Below are 27,525 nucleotides of genomic sequence, written 5' to 3'. Positions count from 1 at the left end.
CTCAGCGGGTCAGGGAGCATCTGTGGAGGACACAGTGCCGGAGTGACTCAAGCGGGTCAGGCGGCATATGTGGAGGGACTCAGCGGGTCAGGCAGCAGCATCTGTGGAAGGACTCAGCGGGTCAGGCAGCATCTGTGGAGGGACTCAGCGGGTCAGGCAGCAGCATCTGTGGAGGGACTCAGCGGGTCAGGCAGCATCTGTGGAGGACACAGTGCCGGAGGGACACAGTGGGTCAGGCAGCAGCATCTGTGGAGGGAATGGACAGGCGAGCTTCCGGGTCCGAACGTTGACTCTGGGCAGCGCGATGACGCAGCGCCTGCGTGCGTGCGTGCTGACGTCGTGTTCATGGCGCTCCCCGGCAGCATGGCGGCTCCCCTCACGTAACAGAGGCGCGGCGACTGTTGGCGCCGGGTAGGTTGCTGGGCTGGCGGTGCCGCTGGGCAGGCCGAGCCATGGACGGGGTACACCTGGACTTCCCGGCCTTGCCCTCCTCGAGGGAGAACGCGGGGGTAGGTCACCGCGTCGACACGGCCTCGAGTTGGGAACAAAGCCGGGCCGGGCCGGGCTGGGGCCGCGGGAGGGTGGAAAGGTGGAGGAGTGTCAGCGAGAGGGACAGTACGGGGAGGGGAAGGGAGAGTGAGAAAGGTAACGGGAGAAGACGGCAACGTGGGTTGGACGATGGAGGGGGGAGGTGGGTGGGGATGGGAGAGTGAGGCAGTGGTTGGTAGAGGGAAGGGGTAGAGTCAGGTGGGGGAGGGGATGGGTAGGGGGAGAGCTGGCTTAAAAGGAGGGGTAAAGTGAGGTGGATGGAAGGGGGAGTACGGTGGAGAAGTGGGGGGGGTGAGAAGTTAGGAGAGGTGGGGGGATGGAAAGAATGGAGTTGGGAGGGGGAGGGGAGAGCGGGGTGGGAGGGGAAGTGGTAGAGAGGGAGAGATGTGGTGAGAGGAAGGGGAGAGTGGGAAGAAGTGGCAGGAAGGGGGGAGTGGCCCCTTGGACCTATGGATGTTGCTGTGACTACCACGTGGCCGCGTCTCCAATGGTCCCATGAGCTGGGGGACATCCAGGATGACAGCCTTGGGGAAAGTCTGAAGTTTGAGAGTCATGTGGGGATTGATCTCTGGTGCCTGTCAACTAGTGGCTCCTTTCTCTTTAGCACCACAACTCTGTTTAAGTGAATTGGCAAGTGAGGCCGAGGCAGTGGACAAAACCAGCTCTCTTTAATCTAATTCAAAATTCTACTATTAATTCAGCCAGATTAAGAGGATGTCGGAGATAGACACAAAAAGCTGGAGTAACTCAGTGGGACAGGCAGGATCTCTGGAGAGAAGGAATGGGTGATGTTTCGGGTCGAGACCCAAGAGAATGTCGGGCTCTATAAATTATTCATGGTAGTTAAACCATTTGATAAATACTTTCTTTGTCAAGGGGGAGGCCAGAGTGTTTAATTGTCATATGCACTAAAAACAGAACACTGACATTTTTATTTGCTGCGACTTAACAGGCCCATTACCGCAACAACACACAAATAAATATACTAAATTAATAACTAATACTAGGTCATTATAATGGTACAAAACTAAAGTCCACAGTGTGAAAAACACAGTCCATAGAACATCATAGTTATTAAGGTTAGTGGTGTGTAGTGATCAAGAGCATGATTCTGTTTTTGTGAGGAGCCACATACCTCAATTTAGACTAGTGAAAAGAGAAGTTTGGTGTTTGCATATCCGATGATCTCTTCCTGGTTGGAGACATGGTGAGAACGTGCAGACAATTGGGTTTGGCTAGAGAGTTAGAAATGAATTATTTAAAGAAATAAACATCCTTTATGTGATTTGTTCTTTGATGTCAGATTGTCCAGGAATTATTTGCCAAACTGATGCAGTAGCAGATCGAGACTGTTTCCATTGGCCAAGTAATCGAGAGCTCTCAAAATGTTGGCAAAAAAATCAAATCCAACAATTTTTTTAAATATACAGACCAAATAATTAGGGTCTGAATGCACCGCCAGGGGTAGTGGGTGGCAGAAGATTCAACATTAGCATTCAAAAGAGGACTAGATAATTATTTGAATGAAAATAATTGAAAGACTATGAGTCTGGAACCACGTGGAGAGTTTGGAGGAATGAAGTGACTTCCTGTGTTAAGTTTTCATGAATGCTGGCTGGTGCTGAAATAACAACTCCTAAACTTCTGACTTACATACTGCAAGGAAATGTGTGACTATGTACATGATCCTCATTCTTCATTGTTAGATCTGGAAGTATCAGATTCCTGTTTTTTTAACTCAGCTTCAAGAAATTCTGAGCCAATTTTAAGGTTGAGTGAAAGAGCAAACAACCAGTGGCTTGCATAATGTGCTATATGATACAATTGTATATGATCTCCAGGTACAGAGCTCATAAGGAACAGGAGTAGAATTAGGCCATTTGGTTCATCAAGTTTACTCTGCCGTTCAATAATGCCTGATCTATCTCTCCCTCCTAACCCCATTCTCCTGCCTACTCCACATAATCTGACACCTGTACTAATCAAGAATCTATCTATCTCTGCCTTAAAAATATCCACTGACGGACTCCACCGCCTTCTGTGGCAAAGAATTCCACTGATTCACCGCCCTTCTTTAGTCAAAGAAATTTCTCCTTATCTTCCCAAAAGAAGGTCCTTTAATTCTGAGGCTGTGACCTCTAGTCCTAGGCTCTCCCACTAATGGAAACATCCTCTCCACATCCACTGTATCCAAGCCTTTCACTATTAAAATAAAGATATCCTGAATCCTGAATTTTGTATGTTTCAATGAGGTCCCCCCACAGGCCCAGTGCTACCAAATACTCATCATAGGTTAACCTCATTCCTGGGATTATTCTTGTAAACCTCCTCTGAACCCTCTCCAGAGCCAGCACATCCTCCTCAGATATGGTGCCCAAAACTGCTCACAATATTCCAAATGCGGCCTTACCAGTACATCCCTGTTTTTGTATACAAGCCATCTTGAAATAAATGCTAGCATTAAGTTTGCTTTCTTGGGGAGCTTTTCGTTTTTGGGGGATATAGCTGAAGTTTTGGGGTATAAGGGAGACTGCTAAGGTATAAAATAATTCTCTCTGTTACTGTTGTCTACTGTAGGCATCTACAATTTTGCAAAGTAATTACAGTTAATCACTTTTAAAGGAGATTTGTATGTCAAATTAAACTTTTGAACTTTTTTAATTGCTTGCCGTGAAGAAGGCTTGTAGTGATGCTTTAAAATAGTATAATAGATACTCTCCATGTAAAAAGTTTTAAAGAAGCTTGACTCTAAACTCTACAAGCAAAGTTATTTAATCTGGATGTAAAGACTTAAATACTTAAAGATAAGACAAGTCAGAGATGGCATATATTTAATGCATAAGATGCTAGAGAAATGATTGTCAACATCTTGTGTGCGGAAAGATTATTTTCTGCTGTATTTTTTACTGCTTGGATTCTGTCCACTCTTGTTATGAAATTATATCTGTAGCTTTACTATAGTTGATTTTTTCCCCCCTGCAATTTAAAATACATCCCTAGAATAATTTGGCTTGAGGTTTTCCGATAACTAAATAATTAAAGAAGGTGGATTGAATAAAACATAGATTTTAAAAATGTTGTGGAAGAATTTCTTTAAACAATCCAATGGATTATTACTGTTAAAGTCAACCTTTATCGAAGCAGACCTGTGATTAAACGGCTGCTCATGTCTGCGTTATTCCCTGTGTAATACACTTTTCCAGAAGTTTATTCCCAGCAGTGATGCTTCACATCCATGATTACATGGACAGTCTCTTAACAATCCAACGATCTCTGTTTCCTCTTCTCAAGTGACAGAGATGGCAAAAAAATTAAAACAGATGTGTTTTGACATATTCTGTGAGGTAAAGAACTGACTATTGGTTAGCTAAGGTGAATGTATTGTCATATGCTCAAGTACAGTGAGGTACAAGTACAAGAAACCCTTGCTTGAAGCAGTACCACAGGCACAAGAGACTCAGACCAACACACAAAATGCAAAATAAAAATTGAGTCCACGATAGTGCAAGAGATGATCCGTTGTATTATATTGCCAAAGTTCAGTTCAGTTTAGTTTATTGTCACATGAACTGAGGTACGGTGAAAAGCTTTTGTTGCATGCGAACCAGTCAGCGAAAAGACCACATTAGGATAGTAGGATTAGTACGATTAGAGGTGTGTTTTTAAAGTTACAGTGATATACGCAATTTAAATGAAAGATAAGCATATATTTCAGATCTAAGATATTGCATTTTAATATTTAAATATTTTTATTATGACAGCAAAAAAAGTATTGGTCCTTTTTGCAGCTAATAGAAATTGAGTATCTTAAAGTACAGAGAGGTGACGTGTCATTTCATGAATGCACGGGAACCTGCTGCTAAGTTTTGTATCCTTCAGTTATGTTTAAACAAATTCTGTTGAAGGTGCCTACTTTTTATTTTTGAAGGAACCAGAAACAGCAATTTCCATTTGTTAACAACTTATCGAATTTCCCTTTTCTATATAAGATGGTTTCTGAAAAGTATATTGCCCTTAAGTTCTTGTTACCTGTTCCGTTGCACCTGCCATTTTCTCATCACATCTATTTCAACAGTTTAAAACATTCAAATACTACTATAAAATTCAACATTATTGGTAGTGAAATGGCAGTGAATGGAAATTTCTTAAAAATTGTCAATTTCAGTAAGTCTGAAGAAGGGTCCCGACCCGCAACATCACCTATCCATCTTGTCCAGTGATGCTGCCTGACCTGCTGAGTTACTCCAGCAATTTGTGTCCTTTTGTGTAAACCAGCACCACCTGCAATTTCACTTATACCCTGACTGGATTTCTTACACAAGAAAACTTCATTGTTCTAGTTTACTTACAATGATGTGAAAAACAATTAGTTTTCACATTATTAGTGCATCAATACTGAAATAAATTAATACATAGGTTGCTTACATTTAATTAGATTGACTGTGCAATAAAAAACAAAGGTTTCCTGTGATATAACCAACTGTAGTGATGCAGTGATGTTCCGTTTACAATCAGAAGTGCAGTAACATCTCTTAAGGAGAACTGTCCATTTAATTAATGTGCAAATCATTTTGGAGCCTGTTTATGGAATATTATTTCACAAGATGTCCTGACAATATAGATAAGTAAAATCAGGCCAAGTAAAGAAAGCAAGTTTCCCCTACAACCGCAGGAGATGCAACACCTGTCACTTTACCTCCCCCCTCGACTCCGTCCAAGAACCCCGACGGTCTTTTCAGGGAGGCAGAGGTTCACTTGCACCTCCTCCAACCCAATTAATTAATTAATTGATCGGTTGATTTTAATTATTAGTTGAAATCATTAGCGACGCAGTGGTGCTGGTTTCCGACGGGCACAGTGACGGACGCACCACACATCTCTGTCCTCCATACAGCTGGCAAGCTCCTTTTATCTCTACATATGCGTCTTCCATCAATGTCTTCAGCATCGTCTTGTTTGGTCGTCCTGGGTTCCGTCTTCCATGGGTGGGTTCTCACAGCACAACCTTGTTTGCTGGTATTTCTGGTGGCGGCAATGACCAGCGAGCCTCATCCTTCTCGACCTGATCTTCTTGGTTAGAGGTGGAATCTCCCCATAGAGCTGGGCGTTGGAGGTGTGATCCCTCCAACTGACATTTTGAACTTTTCTGAGCATTCGGGTGTAGATACCATCAAGAGACTGGGACAGTGCTCGAGTGAGAGTCCTTGCCTCACAACCGTACAATAACATTGTCTCTACAGTTGCATGGAAGAATCTCAGTTTGAGACCCTTAGACATCCGAGACGTCCAGATTTTCCCCATGTTATTGAGGGCTTTCCATGCGAGCGCTTTCCGGACCTTGATGTCATTCTCCGAGCTCTGCCTCCGAGCTCCCCGGTACTTGAAGTCCACCACTTTCTTGAGAGATGCACCGCCACTGGTCTTAAGAGGCTCATGGTCACCACCGTTGAATGCCATGTACTCCGTCTTCTTGGCATTGAGGTGGAGGCCCACTATCTCGCACTCTGTCGCGGCCCTGCCGAGCAGTTCTTGTGCCTCCCCAATTTGGTCTGACAGCAGGACGATGTCATCACGAAGTCAAGGTCTGACAAGTTGACTGACCCGATTCTTCTTGAACTCCTCCAACCTCATCTACTGTATCCACTGTTCCAGGTGTCGACTCCTGTATACCAAATGCAGGCTCGCCGATCATTTCGCTGAACACCTCTGCTCAGTCTGCCTAAACCTACCTGATCTCCCGGTTGCTCAGCACTTTAACTACTCCTCCCATTCCTAATCTGACCTTTCTGTCCTGGACCTCCTCCATTGTCAGAGTGAGGCCCAGCGCAAATTGGAGGAACAGCACCTCATATTTCGCATGGGTAGCTTACACCCCAGCGGTATGAACATTGACTTCCCTAACTTCAAGTAGCGCTTGCTTTCCCTCTCTTTCCATCCCCTCCCAGTTCTCTCATCAGTCTTACTGTCTCCGACTACATTTTATCTCTGTACTATCCATTCCCCTGACATCAGTCTGAAGAAGAGATACTGCCTGGCCCGCTGAGTTACTCCAGCATTTTGTGTCTACCTTTGATTTAAACCAGCATCTGCAGTTCTTTCCTACACAAGTAAGTTTTAAAATATTCTATTTTTTTTAATCAGTATTTGCTTGGGTATTTAATGATGATTTTCATGATTTGGGGGAATTTGAAAGAATAGGAAAGTAATTTATTCATCATGGTTGTAAGTCAGGTATAAGAAAATGAATTTTCTTGGTCACATTTATCAGCATGACTTCACATTTGTGTTATCTTACAACTTTTTTTCTGCCATTTTAGGATTGGATGTATCCAATGAGAAGAGCAATGCAGGTATTTTCTTTAAACATTTTGAATTTTAAGGGAATAAATGTCAGTTATAAAATGTATAGTAAAAGTATAGTCTGAATGAACTACTACTTTAAAGTTGATAATTTTATAAAATAAAAATATCTTGAGATCACAGAATTATTTGTGTATATTATGGTTCCTATTAAAAGCTGATGATTAAAATATACTGTGTGGAAACCGAATCCATGCTGACCATCAAACACCCATTCACACAGATTTGATTTGATGTTATCCTGTTTTTATATCCAACCCTTACACACTAGGGCCAATTTTATAGAGGCCAACTAACCTACAAACCTGCATGTCTTTGGGATGTTGGAGGAAACCAGAGAAACAAGGAAACCCATGCAGTCACAGAGAGAATGTGCAAACTCCACACAGATAGCACACAAGATCAGGATCTAAAGCACACCGGGTCAGGATCGAACCTGGGTCTTAGGCGCTGTGAGGCAGCAGCTCTATCAGTCCCACTGTGCTGCCTTATTGGACGATCGATTTTCTGTCCCCTCGGTATTCCCCTTCTAACCAGAATAATGGCATGCCTCTTTCTGCTACCCTCTTGCCAGGAAGGTCAGTCTCCCTCAATCTGATCACTCTCCCAGTTCTAATATAAAGTTATTAGTTTGTTAAATGAACTTAGATTACTTCACATTAACATACTTTTTTAGTCTTCATTTTCTTTCTTCCACTTTGTTCTTTTAATGTTAAAGGCTTCTATTTTGCATCTTTAAACACATTTTTTAATACCTGCATACCACATTCCAGTTCCAGTTTCCTCCCACGCTCTAAAGACGCTCGGGTTTGTACATTAATTGGCCTCTGTAAATTTCCCAGAGGTGCAGGGCGTGGATGTGAAAGTGGGTTAAGATTGATGGTTGGCATGGACTCAGTGGGCCAGTGGATGGGCTTGTTTCCATGTTGTAGGAAGGAACTGCAGGTGCTGATTTAAACCAAAGGTAGACACAAATTGCTGGAGTAACTCACGGGACAGGTAGCATCTCTGAATAGAAGGAATGAGTGATGTTTCAGGTCTTTGAGTAGCTGAACAAGGGTCTCGACCCAAAACGTCTCCCATTCCTTCTATCCAGAGATGCTGCCTGTCCCGCTGAGTTACTCCAGCATTTTGTATCTATCTTTGCCTTGTTTCCATGATGTATCTCCAAAAATAATTAAACCGCCCCGCTGTAGTGTATTTCCTCCAATTAATAAATGGCAAGAGACAGTAATGGCAAGTTGATCCCCCCCAAAAAACCCTCATTGCTCTTGTATTAAAATGTAAAGTAACCAGGATGTTACTGAGTCATTTGTTTCATGTGGTCTGTAAATACCAGCAGATGCTGAAATAATGCTTAATGGTGTTGACTCAGTTTTGTTTGGGAGTGCTTTTGGATGTGGGTGCTGTTTGCCACAGTTGAGATACAAATAAGAAGATAGATTACTGTTCAAAATAGGTGGGCATGCAACGTGAAGAATATTGTGAGGATGCAAGTTGTTATATATTGTGAGGCAAGACTTATAACAGCAATTATCGGTCAGCGATTTCCTTGTTTGAGTATTACTGAATGGAGGATATTTACTTTTTTGCAGTAAGATTGTGAAGAATTTTCTGGGGTAATATTTGAATGAAAGAATAATTACAGTGTACAAAAACATTCTATAAAGATAAAAAATATATTGCATTTCGTGTGAGTAGACAAAAGGAGCAAACTTTAATAATTTTAATAAGAATTTTATTACTGAATCTTTCAACTTGATGTTTGTAGTCCAATAATATTTTTTCATTTCACTCACCAATAACTCTGCTGTGTGTTTTATTTCAATTTTATCTTTTGTGCCAATCATAACTTTCTTTCATAGGAAATACTGCCTGGCTTGTACTTGGGCCCGTATTCAGCCGCTATGAAAAGTAAGGTAGGAACTTTCAGAAATAAAGGAAAAAGCATTCAGCGCAATGAAAGTTATTTTAAAAATTGTTGCATTTATCATCACCTATCCATGTTCTCCAGATTTGCTGCCTGACCTGCTGAGTTACCTTAGCACTTGGTGTCTTTTTTGTAAACCAGTATCTGCAAATTCTTGTGTTTACTGGTTATATTTTAGGATGGTTTTCAAGGAACTTGATACATTATCGTATCACATGTACATTGGTCAACAGTGGATGCCAGAATTCACATAGGATAGCATACTGTCAGGAGCATCTTTGTCATTTTATAATTATATCTATCTGTGGAAACTAAGGCAAAGTGCAGTATTCTGACTTTTTAAAGATCATTGGTACCACAAAATGCTGGAGCAACTCGGTTGGTCAGGCAGCATCTCTGGAGAGAAGGAATGGGTGACGTTTCGGGTCGAGACCCTCCTTCAGACTGATGTGATTTTAAAGATCATTCATTTTTAATTCAATAGAAAAGTGAATTTAAATATAAACGATTCATTTATAATTATTGTTTCTTGTGGCTGGCTTAAGGTAGTCTTGTTGCTCGTGCCACATTAAAAATACATTACAGGTTACCCTGAATATTACGGAACTCAATATAACGGATTTTAGTTATAGCAGGCTGAAGCGTCTGTCCTTTCTAAGTAGTCCTATTTGACTTTATTTGGCCCTTTACCTCTAATCCTTTCCTAGCCATGTACCTGACAAAGTGTCTTTTAAATATTGCTATTTTACCTACCACAACTATTTCCTCTGGCAATTCATTTCATTTACCCATCATCCTCTATGTGGAAAAAGCTGCCCCTCAGATTTTGATTAAATCTCCCCTCTCACCTTAAATCTATGCCCTCGAGTTCTTGAATCCCTTATCCTAGGGAAAATACACTTTACATTTTAATGACAATAGACAATAGGTGCAAGAGTAGGCCATTCGGCCCTTCGAGCCAGCATCACCATTCAATGTGATCATGGCTGATCATTCTCAATCAGTACCCCGTTCCTGCCTTCTCCCCATACCCCCTGTCTCCGCTATCCTTAAAATCTCTATCCAGGTCTCTCTTGAATGCATTCTGGGAATTGGCCTCCACTGCCTTCTGAGGCAGAGAATTCCACAGATTTACAACTCTCCGACTGAAAAAGTTTTTCCTCATCTCCGTTCTAAATGGCCTACCCCTATTCTTAAACTGTGGCCCCTGGTTCTGGACTCCCCCAACATTGGGAACACGTTTCCTGCCTCTAACGTGTCCAACCCCTTAATAATCTTATATGTTTCGATAAGATTCCCTCTCATCCTTCTAAATTCAAGTGTATACAAGCCTAGTCGCTCCAGTCATTCAACATACGACAGTCCTGCCATTCCGGGAATTAACCTAGTAAACCTAGGTCCTCAACAGCAAGAATATCCTTCCTCAAATTTGGAGACCAAAACTGCACACAGTACTCCAGGTGCGGTCTCACTAGGGCCCTGTACAACTGCAGAAGGACCTCTTTGCTCCTATACTCAACTCCTCTCGTTATGAAGGCCAACATTCCATTGGCTTTCTTCACTGCCTGCTGTACCTGCATGCTTCCTGTCAGTGACTGATGCACTAGGACACCCAGATCTTGTACGTCCCCTTTTCCTAACTTGACACCATTCAGATAATAATCTGCCTTCCTATTCTTACCACCAAAGTGGATAACCTCACACTTATCCACATTAAACTGCATCTGCCATGCATCCGCCCACTCACACAACCTGTCCAAGTCACCCTGCAACCTCATAGCATCTTCCTCACAGTTCACACTGCCACCCAGCTTTGTATCATCTGCAAATTTGCTAATGGTACTTTTAATTCCTTCATCCAAGTCATTAATGTATCATCCTCTCATGATTTTATTCACCTCTACAAGATCACCCCTCAGCTTCCTACACTGCAAGGATAAACTCATAGCAAGTCAAGTCGTTTATTTGTCACATACATATACAAGATGTGCAGTGAAATGAAAGTGGCAACGCCTGCGGATTGTGCTAAACTACAAAACAGAATAGAATTTTTTTTTTAACACAGAAAATAAATTAATACAGTAAATTAAATTAATCCCTGCTGATATGAGAGTTAACAGTCCTGATGGCCTGTGGGAAGAAACTCCGTCTCATCCTCTCTGTTTTCACAGCGTGACAGCGGAGGCGTTTGCCTGACCGTAGCAGCTGGAACAGTCTGTTCCTGGGGTGGTAGGGGTCCCCCATAATGTTGCTGGCTCTGGATCTGCACCTCCTGATGTAAAGGTCCTGCAGGGGGGGGGGGACAAGTGTAGTTCCCATAGTGCGTTCCGCCGAACGCACTACTCTCCGCAGAGCCTTCCTGTCCTGGGCAGAGCTGTTCCCAAACCAGATTGTGATGTTCCCGGACAAGATGCTTTCTACAGCCCCAGAGTAGAAGCACTGAAGGATCCTCAGAGAGATTCTAAATTTCCTCAACTCTCTGAGGTGGTAAAGGCGCTGCCTTGCCTTACTCACCAGTACGGCAATGTGTGTTGTCCATGTCAGATCCACTGTGATGTGGACTCCCAGGTATTTAAAGCTGCTCACCCTATCCACAGTAATCCCATTTATCTCAAGTGGCGTGTACGTCCTCGGATGTTGAGCCCTTCTAAAGTCTATAATCAGCTCCTTAGTTTTTGTGACATTCAAGAGGAGGCTGCTGTCCTGACACCAGAGTGCCAGATCAGCCACCTCCTCCCGGTAAGCCTTCTCATCGTTATCGGAGATCAGGCCCACCACCATAGTGTCATCAGCAAACTTGATGATGGAATCATGTGTGTACAGGGAATACAGTAGGAGGCTAAGGACGCAACCCTGGGGGGATCCTGTGTTCAGGGAGAGGGGGTTAGAAGTATGTCTCCCCATCTTGACCACTTGGGGCCTGGCGGTGAGAAAGTCCAGGATCCAGGCACAACCTCATCCTTGAGTCCTGGCAACATCCTTGCAAATCTTTTCTGTACCCTTTCCAACTTAATGACTTCTTTCCTGTAGCAGGGAGACCAAAACTGAACATAATACTTCCAAGTGCGGCCTCACCAATGTCTTGGCCAACTATAACGTAATGTCTCGCGTCTATACTCAGTTCCCTGATTGATGAAAGCCAGAGTGCCAAAAGCCGCCACCACCACCCTATCTACCTGTGATGCCATTTTCAGATAATTATGTACTTGGTTTCCTAGATCCCTCTGCTCTACAACATTCCCCAGGGCCCTACCGTTCAATGTGAAGCTCCTGTTGTAGTTTGACTTCTCAAAATGCAACATCCCACACCTATCTGAATTAAATTCTATAAGCCAGTCTTTCGATCACTTACCCAGCAGATAAAGGTCTTGTGGTGGTTCATGAAGGCCCTGCTGTAATTCTTAAGTCATTAAAGGAATCAAGCCCTTCATGGTTGCCACATTGAAGCCAATCACATCAGTGAAAGATAGAAAACCAATTTGCTTGCTATCAAAGTTTTGGAATATTTTAAAAATAAAACTTGTTGGGCTTCATGCTATTTATAAACCAAACTATATTTGTTTGGAGTTGAAAAGTTTAAAACAACACTTTTTGTTTGTAGCTTCCTATTCTTGAAGAAAATGGAATAACTCACATCATTTGTGTACGGCAAGATATTGAAGCCAACTTCATCAAAGCAAATTTTCAAGAGAAGTTTAGGTAATTATTGTTTCAAGTTTTATTTGCATTTTTTTCACTGATTCTTAAATTGTTATAATTAAAATATCTATTTTTGCAGTGACTTTCATTGAGTTAATGCACTAAATTAGATTTATCAGATTTGAATTGGTGGATTTTTTCATGGTTTAAATCTTGGCTAATTGGCTAAATGTAAATACAGCATCTTTCTCTTATTAACTACAAATCAGGTCAGTTTCCCACTCATGAGAATCAAAAACATGGCAAATATTGCCTCTCACTTTTAATTTAATGATTTTTATTTTTTGTTGCTTCTAAATTCTGTTGTAAGAATACATCTGTTCAATGCAATAGTGAGGCATACAATAGTGAGGCACTACAATAGTGAGGCAGATTATGCAAGTGCAAATGTATCACAATTCAACAGTTGCCTTCCAATGTTGGCTTTAACTAATCCATTTCCTATCACACAATGTTTTTCTAAAAGTTACCTGAGAAAGTGAGGGAACGCTGATCAGGTCACTTTTGCTGCACTGGCGTATTTGACAGACTAATTTAAAAATAAATCTTGTCAAAACTACTGTTTCTTCTTAAATGAAAATACGTTTAGGGGATTTGTAATGGATAAAAGACAATGTTTTGTGAATTTGAAATATGTTGTATTCTGTTTTACAGGTATTTAATTTTGGATATCGCTGATAATCCAGTGGAAAATATAATACGATATTTCCCAGTGGTAGGTGGTCTTGACAAGTACTGATGAGCCAGAATTTCTCATTTACATTGATATGTTATTTTTCAATAATATAAACTCTGAACAGAGTTCACATGTTTTTACACCAGAAATTTTAACTAGCAGTTTTACCTTGGAATAATTGGCAATCCACTAGTTTTCGTTTTAAGTTATGTTTTAGATTTTTTTATCAAAGTCTCTGTTAGCCTAATGAAGACTAAATGGTGCCGATCAGAAAGTAGCAGAGGCGAATCTTGGTTTACAATGAAATCGTTAATCCATCTTGGACAGTTGAGGAGAGCTTTATAAATTACTAGACCAAGTGTACCCGTTGGGCCCATTCCTCGTAGAGAGGGGACAGGACAGGGAAGGGGAGGGTGTGAGTGAGTGAGTGAGCCCTGGACCCAAAGCCTCTCCTATATTGTTGCACCCTCAACCCCCCACTCAATCCCCCTTATCCCCCCTCCTCCCCCCCACTGACCCACTCCATCCCCCCTACCCACCCCCACTTGCCCCTCCCCTGCCCCCACCCCCACTTGCCCCACCCCTACCCCCACTCCCCCCAGCCCTGCAACCGCCCCTATTTCCCCCCACTCGCCCCCACCTCCATCCCCTACCCCCACTCTCCCTGCCCACACCCCACTCTCCCCCCACCCCCAATCTTCCCTCCTCCCCACTCACCCCACCCCCACTCTTCCCTTCTCCCCAACCCCACCCTGCCCTGCTCCCCACCCCCACTCTCCCCCACTCTCTCCTCCCCCACTCTCTCCCCCCCACCCCTCCCCCATTCTCCCCACCCCCTCCCCCCATTCTCCCCTCTTCCCCACCCCCACTCTCCCCTGCCCCGCACTGTCCCCTATCCCCCCCCCACCCCCACTCTATTACCCCGACCCCCTCACCTCCACACCCACTGTCCCCCTACCCCCTTGCTGACGGCAAGGGGCTGAGGTGAGTGGCCCCCTTTCCCTGTCCCCCCTCAACAGCCCCGGGCGACACTCCCTGCCCGGCTCGTCAGTTGGAGATTGTTACCGGGCCCGCGGGATCATTAGTCGGGGGAGGGTTGCCGCAGGGGAACCCCGCAGGACAGATTTGGACCCAACGAGTCCACCTCAGTCTAGTGGAATCTAAAATTTTACAACCACTGAAGTCAGGCCAACCAGCCTACAGTTTCCCCTCTTTTGCTTTTCTCGCTTCTTGAACAGTTGTGTAGTAACATTTGCAATTTTCCAAACAGCTTGCAGTCACTCCTGACTAGACATTCTTGAAGGATCACCACTAATACCTCCACAATCTCTAAAACCACCTCTTTCAGAACCCTATGTTGACCCCAGGTGTCAGGGGTTATGGGGAGAAGGCAGGAGAATGGGGTTAGGAGAGAGAGATAGATCAGCCATGATTGAATGGTGGAGTGGACGATGGGCCAAATGGCCTAATTCTACTATTCCTTATGATCTTATGACTACAAGTCCTTGATTATGTTCACAGCTTTCTCAACACAGCATTAAGTGTAGATGGAGACAATTGTGGGGAGGCTAGTGGGGAAAGTGTATTTTGAACTGGGATACATTTGCAACTCTTGTAAATTTCTTATGATCTCAGGTAGAGCTGTGGCCAAATCAGGCTGTAATGCATCCCGATAGGCTGCTTTTTACAGTGCATCTGTAGAAGTTGGTAAGAGTCATTGGAAATGTGCAGAATTTGGACTTCTGATGAAGTAGAGGTGTTGGTGTGCTTTCTTGGCTAGAGCTTCCATGTAGTTGGTCCAGGACAAATATTTGGTGATATTTGCACCTCGGAAGTTGAAACTCTCGACCATCTCCATTGGTGGCATTGATGCTGATTGGGGCATGTGCTCCAACTCGCTTCCCGAAGTCAATACCTTGCTCCTTTGTGATGCTGACATTAAAGGAGAGGTTGTCTATCTCCTTACTGTACTCCATTTTGTCATTGTTTAAGATCCAACCCACTACTGTGGTGCATGCATTCGAAACCCAACAGGGATAAACTTCAACCTCTTAATATGGTTGGAATCAATATTATCTTCAGAGGTGGAGATGTATTTATTACCAGAAATACTTTGATATTTTTTCACAGCTTGCAGGTCAAATATTGTCGTTTATTGATTTGAAAAAGTCATCATTATAATTGTAACTTTTACTACTTAGTCACGAATGAGTCTTATCTGTTTGCATTGTAATATAAAGTTGATTTCAGTCACAGAACAATGGAACTTTTGTTCTGTTTATTAATTGTACTTTGGAAGCATGCATTGGAATGATGAATTCTAATTTTCTTGTTATTTCTTCAGAATAAAGAATTCATTGATGGATGCTTGAAAAATGGAGGTAACTATCAGTTTGAGTTAATTTCCTGTGTTGTATTTTGAAAAAGCATAGTCATGGTAATATACCTGATTGCTTTACTTTTTTCAGGAAAAGTTCTTTTACATGGAAATGCAGGTATTTCTCGAAGGTAGGAACATGATTTAACTCTGGAGTTAAAATCTATTTATCTTTACCCTATATTTAAAGGTAATCTTATTGTTTCTCTCTTTTCCAGTGCAGCCTTGGTGATAGCATATGTAATGGAAACATTTGGTGTTAAGTATAGGTAAGAAATCAAAAGAAAATTAAAATTAAGCTGATTAAATATTAATTGTATCAATGATAAATTTTAGGTTCAACTGAACCATGGAGTTGAGGAATGGGAATACAAATATTAAACAACATTTAATTCAAATTTAGAGTAGAGCACGTGGACACAAGTTTAAGATGGTCAAAACTGATTTGGAACTGATTTCAGCAGTTAATATGTTATTACAGTTGTAGATGGAGTTGAAAATTAATGCAATAGTTTAAAAGTCATGGATGCTGCAGTGAGGAACTTCAAGAAGGGTCAAATGACACAATGCATTCTGTGATTGTGGTTACTTAATATGAAAAAAGGTTAGTCATGTTTACTTTTGCCAAAAATTTGATAAATGACAGTTTTATGCTGTTTGGGGTTAACATTGACAGCTTTGGTTCCATGTCAATAAACTAGGTCCCTGCCACTTTACATTGTTCATCAAACTGAAGAATTAATATTTTTTGAAGAATATGGTTAATATTGCATTTTAGGAGATAATAAAGGTCAATGAAGGATGCTGTCTACATGGATTTTAGTAAGGCATTTGATAAACTCCCCCGTGGTAGGCTAATCCATAAGTTTAAAATGCACAATATTCACAGTAACTTCATCATATGGGTTCAGAACTGGCTTACTCATAGCAGACAGCATTGTTGTGGAAGGGCATTATTCTGACGAGTGGAGTTCCATAGGGATCTGTACAGCGACTTTGTTGTTTGTGATACATAGTAAATCCTCATTTTAACGGACCCCTTTATAAATGATTTTGGATATAGCGGATGGACCTGTCAATAACACCCTGGGCTGTCACTATCTCTCCGGCCATTTAGAGCCCTGGCTTCCGATACCACCCCCACATTGCAAGGTGCACCATCGAATCTTCCTTCACCCACCGCACGCACGGTCCAGTGAAATGGCTGTTGTTGATGCTCATATTGTAACCCCTTAGGGACAGCTCTTTCTTCGAGCTGCCGCCACCCACATGATGCACTCAGTCACCATGAGGCTCCCTCCCTCTCACCTTCCACTTCCTGCTATCAGCGATGGCTTTGTCTGTTGTTCTGTCCACTCAACATCTTCTCACTCCCACTCCACCGCCACAGCTTACTCCTCACGCCCTGGAGAGAGCCCCGCGGTGACCGAGCGCATCTTGTCGTTGGCAGTGGCCTGAAGAAAACGATGTCCCCAGGGACTATAACATAAGCTGTAACAACAGCAGCGTGAACCAGTAACGAAGGGCTCCCCGGAATAACTTAGCAGACTGAATTAGTCTTACGAAGGGTCCCAACGTCACCTATCCATGTTCTCCAATGATGCTGCCTGACCCATTGAGTAATTCCAGCATTTTGTCTCATTTTTGTATTAACCATCATCTGCAGTTCTTTGTTTTAACTAATTCCCATGCTAATACCTTACCTAGTTATATTGGACAACCGGCTATAACGGACACCGTCTCTCTCTCTCCCTCCCCCCCCCCCCCCCCCTCGTAATCTGTTATAACGAGAGTCTACTGTATATGTAAATTACTTGGGCATAAATGTAGATGGGTTGATCAGTAAGTTTGTAGATGATACCAAGATTGCTGGAGTTGCGGATAGTGAGGAAGACTGTCAAAGTATACGATGGGATGTGGTTCAATTACGAAAATGGGCTGAAAAATGGCAAGTGGAGTTTAATCTGAGCAAATGTGAGGTGCTGCATTTTGGGAAGTTAAATATAAGGGGAAAGTATACAGTTAATGGCAAGACCTTTAATAGCATCAATGTGCATGGGTTTTGGGGGTTCAAGACCATAGTCCCCAGGGAAGGGCAACACGTGGATAGAGCGGTAAAGAAGTCGTATGATATGCTTGCCTTCATTAGTTGGGGTCTTGAGTATAAGAATCATGAACTCATGATGCAGCTCTATAAGACTTTCTTGTACCACATTTGGAGTATTGCATGCACTTTTGGCTGCCCCATTACAGGGAGGATGAGGAAACTTTAGAGATGATACCAGATTGCTGCTTGGATTAGGAGATATTAGCTTCAAGGAGAGGTTGAATGAGCATGGATTATTTTCTCTGGAAAATTGAAGTTTGACGGGAGACCTGATGGAAGTATATCAAATAAGTTGAGAGGGGCAAGGTTTAAAGGAGATGTGCTGAGCAAGCACAGAGAGTGGTGAGTGCCTGGAACACACTGCCACAGGTGGTGGTGGAGGCAGATACTATAGTGTAATTTAAGAGCTTTCAAGTAGACACATGGATATGCAGGGAATGGACGATATAGATCACATACAGGCAGATTAATTTATCTTGTCATCATGTTTAGCATAGACATTGTAGGCAAAATGCCTGTTCCTGTGCTGCATTTTCTATGTTTACTTCAAAAGCTTTTTTAAATGAATCAAGGATTGTGCTCATATTGCCTAGTGTATTGAAATATTTTCCTTCCTTCCTATTGAAACTTACCGAATACTGAAAGACCTGGATAGAGAGGATGTGGAGAGGATGTTTCCACTAGCGGGAGAGTCTCGGACCGGAGGGCACAGCCTCAGAATAAAAGGGACGTGCCTTTAGAAAGGAAATGAGGAGGAATTTCTTTAGTCAGAGGGTGGTGAATCTGTGGAATTCATTGACACAGACTGCTGTGGAGGCCGTTATTGGGTATTTTTAATGCGGAGATTGACGGGGTCCTGATTATTAAGGGTGTCAAAGGTTATGGGGAGAAAACAGGAGAATGGAGTTGAGAGGGAAAGATAGGTCAGCCATTATCGAACGGTGGAGTACATTTGATGGGCTGAATGGCCTCATTCTGCCCCGATGGCATGAACTTGAGTGGTAGGCAAGTGGTACAATCTAAACTTATATCACTGAATGTTGTTATTTAGCTATTGTGCTTGAATTGATAGAATAGCCCAAAATTAATCCCACTGCCTTATTGTCTCCCCATAGATTCCATTGTCCTACTTGATAATGAACTCACCCAGTACTTGCTATAATGTAATATTCTATGCTGCAACTGTTCAATTTATTCTATTTTATTGGATTAAAATAAACGCTTTAAACCTCCATCAAATCTGTTCTCTGCTAGAGTATCTCAAGTCAAGAGTGTTTAATTGGCAACGGAACAATGACATTCTAACTTGCTGCAGCTTTACGAGCTTTGAGTCTTTATCGTTTGTTATTACTCACATGATCCAGGTGGATTTTTGTCTGTAACTTTCTTTTGTATAGGTCTCCACTATAGACAAACCAGTGCTTTACACACAAGAGTCTTTTTACTTTTCCCATTTGTTCCCATATTTATGAAAGCACATTTTGTGACTTTAAAAAAAAAAAAGCTTGTGGACTTGCACAGATTCTCAGGATTTTATGTAGTTGAACACTGAAATGTGGCTGTTCATTGAGAGCTTTAACTTCCTATTTCATGCTTTTTCAGTCAAAATGGAACACCTTGTGGGGAATAAAAAATGACCCCATAAATGCATATGTTCTGTCTGTTCTATTATCTTATGGTTCTGAATATCTTCACCCTTATATTTGATATTAAATAGGGTTCATAATAAATAAGTTGATTCCAGCTCCAAACGTAGGAGAATACAATTTTTGATCAGCATGACAAAGGTATAAAGTTATTGCAATTTCCAACATTTTACATTAAATGTTCCAATTTGTGTTGTGCTATTAGCCGCAGAATGTTTCCCTTCCATCAAATTAATCACTTAAGATATCTAATAGCTTCATTAAATATAACTTATAATTAGGTTACAGGAAAATTTGTGAACAAGCACACTCTGTGATCAGAAATCTTAGCAGAGAGAAAGCCATATATTTCTCTACGGAAAGCAGGAATGTTATTGGGTGAATCATTAGTGAACCAGTTGGTGAAAAAAATCCCACACGCACTTCACTTGTCCAAGGGCATGAAAAAAAAACCTTAAATCAGTGGATGATGACTGATGATACATATTTGAAAAATCTTCATGGATATATTCATTTCTTTAGGGATGCCTTTACCTATGTTCAGGAAAGGAGATTTTGTATCAATCCAAATGCTGGATTCGTCCATCAGTTGCAGGTATTTGACCTTTATTAATTATGTTAAAATGTTAATTTAAAACAAATGTAACATTTATTTTGAATATAATTTGTATATAAATGCGCTAGACTGTTGTAATTATCAATAAGTTGCGATTATTTTTCATTTAGGTTTGGTTTATTTCCTTTAAAAATAAATTTGCTTTAAAACCATTTTCCAGGCATAGGGAATTATTGATGATCGAAATGAAGTGATGTATTCTCATTGAGGGACATTTCATGAAAAAAAATAGGGTGCATAATTGTAAATGAAAAACTCTGGAAATTTGAAATCAAAACAGAAAATGCCAGAAATACTTTCACCTGCAGAGAGAAACAGTTGTCAAAGCCAAGATTCATTGAATCTGAGAAAAGTTTTAAGTTGCAGAGAGGATTGGATGGAACAAAGGAAATGGTGGGGCCAAAGTTGCGTAAATGATGATAGAGGTATCTGGTCAATTGAAGAGAGAGAAAACAAGGATCTTGTGAAATCTGTGAACTGTATGGTCAGAATTGATGTTGAAACTTAACATCAGAAATTAAATAAAAAATGTTGAAACCCCACAGACCAGTGGAGGAGAGGAAAGCTGAGTTAATTACAGGTGGAGACTTTGCAGTAGAATTGACCACTTCTGATACCAGTGGAGAATGCAAGTTAGCCAGAAATTGTGCTGAAGACTTCCACATGTTGAGACAGAAGATGAGGTGTAGTGCTGCAAGCTCACATTGGTACTTATTTTAAAAGTGCAGATCACTTTTGCCTGATGCAAAGTGGGTTGGTTCAGTAAAGTGACAGGTAACTGGGAGGCTGAGGTCACCCCCACAGACTGAATGAACAGAGGTTCTCAACCAAGCAGTGTGGCAGAGGAAGTGCTGGTTAATTTCTGCTTCATCTATTTCCTCGGGTGCATAGTTTACTGGATCAAGCTTTCTTGCCTCATGTGCCGTTATCTTTGTTTATGTACTTCAGCTCAAAATATATTAGTCCACGCTGATGTTGGAAATGCAAGCTAAGGCTAACAGTACATGTTTCACCTTGGATTGCAAACAATGTGGAACAATAAATAGAGTTCACATTTTAGGTTGAAGAGCCTCTGTCAGAACTAGGGAGGTGAGATAAAAGTTGGTTTTAAGCTGCAATCAAGTAGGGACAGAGAGGACAAAGGGAGTATCTGTGTTTGGTTAAGACCAGGGTTGTGTTGTTGAGCTGTTTGTGAGGCATTTGGAGAGAGAAAACAAGTGTGTTGCAATGTAATAATAATAATAATAATGCATTACATTTATATAGCGCTTTTCAAACACTCAAAGACGCTTTACAGGGATTACTAGAACATAGAGAAGAAAATAAATAGATAAATAAGTAAACGAACAGAAAAAGGAGACAGAAGGTGAGGTGACGGTCAGTGGTTGAAGGCAGTGCTGAACAGGTGAGACTTCAGTGATGTTTTGAATGTGGTGAGTGAGGAGGAGTCTCTGACGGTTTGGGGTAGTGAGTTCCAGAGGGTGGGAGCAGCGATGGAGAAAGCCATCTACGTAGACACAAGCAACTTACTAAAAAAGACACAGATGCTGGAGTAACTCAATGGGTTAGGTAGCATCTCTGGATAACATGGATAAATGACACTTTGGGTCGGGACTCTTCTTCAGAAATGCTGCCTGATCCGTTGATTTTCTCCAGCACTTTGTCTCTTTTGTGTTGTTGCAATAGTATCCAATGAAACATGGGGGAGAAAACCCTGAATCTAACATTAAAGATGTATACTTGCAGCAAAACTGTCTGCCTCTGATATAGACAAAGAAAGCAAGTTTGAAGAGGTTGGACAACTTGTTATTAGGTTTGGAAGGCGACAGCATGTCTAGATAGATGATGACGTTCTAATCCTCAAGCACACACTGAACCTAGTTGTATCTTTTCTTTTTTTAACCCTTTCCCAGTTCTGACGAGGGGTCTTTGGCCTAAAAGATTAACTGCCCTTTTCTGTAGCTACTGCCTGACCAGCTGAGTGTTTCAGGCTTTTTCTGCATTTGTTTCAGATTTGCAGCATCTGCAATCTTTGATTTTTCAGAACAAATAATGTACCTCCTTCACAGATGAGGTAAGCAGATTGGGAGACAGAATGAAAGAACGGAAATGGCAGGTAAATTAGATGGAGGTGTCAATGTTAAACCAGGCACAGAAATTAAATAAGGGGATGCCATAAATATTCACTTGGTCAAAGAAAATGGAGATGGGAAAAAACATAGATGAAAAGTGGGGAAATAGACAGGGGATCTAATGATTCACAAGGAGCTTCCACAATTACAATTGCTCACTTTCTGGGCAAACGAGGCTAACTGAAATCATTAACAAGTATGTCACTGAAAGGGTTTTTGGACTATGCGTTGTCAATATTTCTGTGATGTTAAATCAGTAAGTAATGTGCAAACAGACCAATTTCATGAAAGTCTTCAGAGATTAAGAGTAGGAGTTTTTGTGAAGATACCCCTTTTGGAGTTACAGTCAAGAGTCAAGTTTTCATATGTTGCCAGAGGTGAACTAGAAAGATGAAAGTCTTCCTTGCTGCAGCTGTACAAGCCCATTAGAGGCGACAACGATAAATATACGATAAATTATGAGTTATTCTAAAATAATCAGACCCTGGTAGTGGGAAAAAAAACCACAGTACAAAGACCAGTCATAGCTGCCAAAGTCTGCAGTGGTTCAGAGCTGAGGTAGGGCTGTGCGGCATGGTGATAAAGCCTGATGTTTGATGGAAAGTCCAGCAAACCGTTAGTAATTGAGAATTCACATCAAATCTCTTGCTAAACAGAGGATGCAAATTGATTGGATAATAACATTTTGCATTATTAATGCATGTTATGTTTTTGGGATTCTGAAGAATATGTGATAAATCCATAAACTGTTTGAGATAAATATGTTGCATTGAAATTTGAAGATTAAAAGAATTGACTCAAATGCTATTCTGTTAATAGGAATATGAAGCCATTTATTTAGCTAAATTGACGATAAAGATGATGTCACCACTCCAGCTGGGTAGATCTGTTCCTGCACAAGGTTAGTAGTTTTTGAAAATGATTACATTCACTAAAATTTATTTTGGAATTGATGAATATTAATTACATCTGATTAAAATGACATTCTGAAATAGTGTATATAACACCTTGATACAAATATTTTTAATAATTCAGTTCTTTCAGACATAGTAAAAAGTATAGTAATCAATTTAGAATGTGAAAAGAAATGTCCAGGTTTTTAAAATCGCGTGGGATGTAAAGGATCAATGTTTCAACAGCTCCAGTCAGGGCAAAAGCTTGGAAAGAAAAAAGCAACACATTCCTGCATAGTTATTCTTTTCAGTATTGACCTTCTACTGCAGAGCATCAGACAACTGGACAATTTACAGTACTTGGTTAGCATGTGTTCATGTCTTTCTCCTGAACATATAAAAACGTTTCTTCGTGGCATCAACATTCCTTCGGTGAGCCACATTCACTGCCTTGAGTGGAAAGAACAGGACAATTTACTGCCCTTGAGTCAGAGCACCTCTAACCAAAATTAAGCATGAATGAAGATGAGATTTTAATCCTCTTATTCCGAAGGTGACATTATTAGTGCTTCAAGCGTTCTCAAATTGAATAATGTCCATCCATTCTTTCTGTTCCTTGGGAGGGCCATGTTACCCAATTATTAAATTAGATCCTTTGTTCAAAGTCTACAGTTTTCTGGTTTCGTTTTCATCATTCTCTGGCTAAAGGGGGCTCTTTTTTTGTACTGAACTCTTTGTTATCCAGGAAGCCTCATGATTAAAGCATTCTTATTACAAAGTAGAAGTTGTTAAATCAGTAGGAATACATCCTGGAACCAAAGTCTGCTGAACTTGGTTTTGAATTGCAAAAGTAACATTGTCCATCTGCATTCCTCCTGTTTCTTCTTAGAAAGTCTCGATGAAAATCCTGTGTATTATCAGTTGGGAAGGGGGCATGAAAGGTTTTGCAGAATTAGCTTTATTTCTTCCTTCGGATTTAAGTCTGACAACCCATACTAAGCCTTTGATCTAAATCTTCTAACAGATTTGTCCTTATAACTTAGATCTGGCAGGTCTGATTTCAGTTGGAATGGTCCATGTATTTCAATTACTGTTGGCTGAGCAACTAGTCTTCCAGTGGTGTGATCACAGAGCTGATTTTATAACCATTCTTGTTCTGTTGTATGGTTGGTAATAGATATATAATCTGTGTAAATGCAACACAATCTTTTCCTTTTTTAGTTGTTCTCAGGATATGGGCGCTACTGGAAATACAACATTTATCACCCATCCTTAATTGTCCTGAGAAGGCCTTCTTTTTACTGCTGGCAATCCTTCTGCTGATGGTATTCATACCAAGGTGTTAGGTAGGGAATTTCCTAGTTGTCTTCTGCAGACCACATATATCTGGCGTGGCCACCTCAACACAGATTAGTAAGATGTTTGCTTGAATACATACAGTTGATTCATTTATGTGATATATATTTTTGAGTACTGTCAGTTGATCCACTGATATTGCTTGGTGTTGCTATGCCCAACAGTATCTACAAAGCTCTTTGCAGTAATTTCTGCATTTATACCCATACAATAATGCTTTGTTAACCAGCCAACTATTTACGTGGTGCCTGTTTATGACCGCAAGCATCTTGGACTTCTTTAGCTGGAGTTTCTGTCTTGGGTAACATCAATTAAAATCCTACGTCAATAGTGTTAACGGATGATCCCCAGAACTCGATGAATATTCTAGACCGGTAAAAGTTTTCATTTCCCTTCTCTAAGACATTACTGATTTGAATGTCTGTGGACGATGTTATAATGAAGTGGATTTCCTTGCGTGTAAGATGGCCTTTCTTTGAATGCAACACCCTTCACCAGATCAAGAACCTGCACGGTCAATCCTAATACTTTCCTCTAATTCCAAATAACTTGTTTCCTCTAGTAAAAAAAAGCCGATATGGCAGCTTACTGGAAGTATTTTTTCCCCACAAGATGGAATAAAAAGTGATATTAGCAAATCTGGATAATTAACTTCAAAAACCTAGTATGACATAATATTTCCTATCCTGAGTGTAACTGGGCATGCGAATTAGAAAGTCTTTTGTTATTCTTATTGTACCCACACAGTAAATTAATAGACTTAACATCCCAGCAGAGCCACAAATGGCTGTCTTTGTTGTCATTGTTACAAGGGCACATCTTGCTTTCCTTTTTGTCTGCAATTAGTAATGTACATTTTCTGGTTTTACTTAACATTTGTCTTAAAAGTAACAAACATTAAAGATTTCAATTGGACATTCCCATAAGCAATAACAATTGATGAAAGCCAGTCATGGCAATGTGTTAATGTGCAAAGTATTCCTGAGTTTCTGTTGCAGTAGATTAGATGTGCAAAATGTAACGCATTGCTAAAATATAAATGGGAACGTAACTTGGAATTGAGCAACAGAGAATGGATGTTGTTAGAAAGAACTTGCCTGTTACTTTGGCTCAAATGACAACCGAGTCAGTGTGGTGCCTAAAATCAAATAGTTATTCAGTTGTTGACTAATGTCCAGGAAAAAAAATGTTATTACTGAATTCTATACCAAATGAGTACATGCTGGAATGTACTAACCCTTTATTTGTGGGATCTTCATTGTTTTTGGGTGGAGATTTAAAAGACAATATACTGTAAGTGTTGTAATGTTATAGGTGCTCCTCAACTTACGATGGGGTTACTTTCCGATGAAACCCATTGTAAACCAAAAATATCGTAAGTCGAAATGCATTTAATACACCTGATCACTTGGCAGGAAGCGAGCTGCTGCCGTTGCCCAGCGTTTGCACCATCGTAATGTCGAAATATCGTAAGTCGGGGAGCATCTGTATATGAATTGGAGGCAGTCGTATTTGCATGTCTCCCCCAAACTAATATATGTAGGTGACAGAGGTTCTGAGGTGCTGTCAAAAAAATCATGTCAAGTTGATGCATTACATTTCTTGAGTGGTGCCCATTGCACCAATGCTGCACTGGTATTGAGGACAGTTAATGCTTACAGTGTCAATCTAAGACTGCTTTATTATGGATTATATCAAGTATTAAATGTGGCACCTCCCAGGATTGATGTGTATGACAACATATTCCTGACAATCTTAAGTAACCCTTTGAGACAATGCAGTTAGACATTTAAAATGCCTATTCAAACTCAGTTTGTTAGTTTTGTACTCAGTCTATGTAAAATCACAGTAATCGTACATCGGGTAAGGCAAACCTTAATATTTAAATTTGAGTTACAAGAATATCCTGTTAATTAATACAGGTGGGTTTAATTTATTTACGAAACCCTCACTTCATCATTCAAAAGATCTACTTTGTTCCTGTCCACAATGACAGCACATATCAATCAATGGTTGTTGAACAATCCTCTTGTTTCAGTATTTTTGACTTGGCATTTAAAGCAATTTCTCCGATGCAGCTCTTCAGAAATACCCATTTAACAAAAGCAAATTATCTTTTCACCTTTAAAAACCTTAAGGGTGGTTGCAAATAGATGGAGCCATAGGGATGCCATTCACTGTTCCTTACGTTTACTGGAAAAATGATGTGCAATTAAACTCATTATTTAAATTTGATAGAAAATATATTTATACAATACTAATTAAATATTTGCTGTGCATTTGTCATTACACTCAACGATTGTTACATTTGTGTTTTAAGGTGAGAGGGGCAAAGTTTAAAGGAGTTGTGCAGGGCAAGTTTTTTTTTAAACTCTAAGGGTGGTTAGTGCCTGGAATGTGTTGCCAGGGCTGGTGATGGAGGCAGACATGATAGTGGCATCTGTGGCTTTTAGATAAAGACATGAAGGGATGTGGATTTTGTGCAAGCAGACAAGGGTTGGTCTTGGCTTCACATTGTGAGCCGAAGGGCCTGTGCTCTATGCTCTAATGCCTTGTATTTTGTCTTGTTTAGGAACATTGAAAAGAACACTGGAGGATGATGATGATTTCTCAAGTATGCAGGTGGCTGTAGCGCATGATGGGTAACCTGTAATAATACCCTGTGGCTTGTAATGGATGTGATTACTGTATTAAATATTAAGCACGTAGAAGAAAGAAGTGGTATGGACTACTTAAGATTACAAATACTAGAAGCTGATATTACATGGCACATTTACTTTATTTCCATTTCTCAGCTGTCTTGCTACTTCTGAGGAAGTGATGCTGGAACAGAGAACTTGCCCTTAAGAACAACCTGGAGCAACGTATGCCTGTGAAAATGTATTATAGTGGTTTAATTCTGACCAGAAAGAGGAGCAAATGATTTTTTGATGGATTTACAAGTCTTCATATACTAATTTTACATTTTTTACCAAAACTGCCATTTTGACAGTTATTAAGTAAGTATGTGCAAATAATACATGGATGCACTTTTGATACTTGAATTTTGATTGTATGTAAGTTTGATAGGGAAAATATGCACTGTGTGCTTGAGGTCAGACCCATACATGCAATTTATGTTACAAAGTGTTAATCTTTTTGTGTAATTTATTAAAACTTTCAATAAAAGTTTTTTTCTGATTAA

At 40.7% G+C, this 27,525-nt stretch overlaps 1 protein-coding gene across 4 annotated transcripts; it reads left to right on the top strand.

Moving 5' to 3' along the window:
- The first annotated feature begins 337 nt into the window (after positions 1–337).
- On the top strand, positions 338–27,525 carry styx (serine/threonine/tyrosine interacting protein). Of its 4 annotated transcripts, none has more exons than XM_078406682.1 (12): positions 338–411; positions 6,867–6,899; positions 8,775–8,828; positions 12,441–12,538; positions 13,193–13,253; positions 15,559–15,595; positions 15,683–15,722; positions 15,810–15,860; positions 19,867–19,939; positions 22,912–22,993; positions 24,207–24,331; positions 26,914–27,525. In XM_078406682.1, exons 2-11 carry the CDS (start codon positions 6,873–6,875, stop codon positions 24,329–24,331), a joined length of 648 nt encoding a protein of 215 aa, XP_078262808.1. In that variant the 5' UTR covers positions 338–411; positions 6,867–6,872; the 3' UTR covers positions 26,914–27,525. The 4 variants fall into 4 exon arrangements, 3 of the variants coding, with proteins under 3 accessions (XP_078262808.1, XP_078262806.1, XP_078262807.1); XR_013547744.1 differs by lacking the exon at positions 26,914–27,525 and adding an exon at positions 21,973–22,034 and having other exon boundaries at positions 347–509; positions 24,207–24,238; XM_078406680.1 differs by having other exon boundaries at positions 347–509.

The sequence above is a fragment of the Rhinoraja longicauda genome, chromosome 10, assembly GCF_053455715.1.
Source record: "Rhinoraja longicauda isolate Sanriku21f chromosome 10, sRhiLon1.1, whole genome shotgun sequence".
Lineage (NCBI taxonomy): Eukaryota > Metazoa > Chordata > Chondrichthyes > Rajiformes > Arhynchobatidae > Rhinoraja > Rhinoraja longicauda.
The sequence above is the reverse complement of the archived record's forward strand: the minus strand, read 5'-3'. Positions and strand labels throughout refer to the sequence as shown.

Bases quoted from the DNA above. Each gene is read 5' to 3' on its own strand.
- styx (XM_078406680.1), top strand. From the start codon at position 453: ATGGACGGGGTACACCTGGACTTCCCGGCCTTGCCCTCCTCGAGGGAG. The intron at 510-6,866 runs GTAGGTCACCGC...CTGCCATTTTAG, and splicing joins CCTCGAGGGAGAACGCGGGG to GATTGGATGTATCCAATGAG. The intron at 22,994-24,206 runs GTTAGTAGTTTT...TTCCTTTTTTAG, and splicing joins TAGATCTGTTCCTGCACAAG to TTGTTCTCAGGATATGGGCG.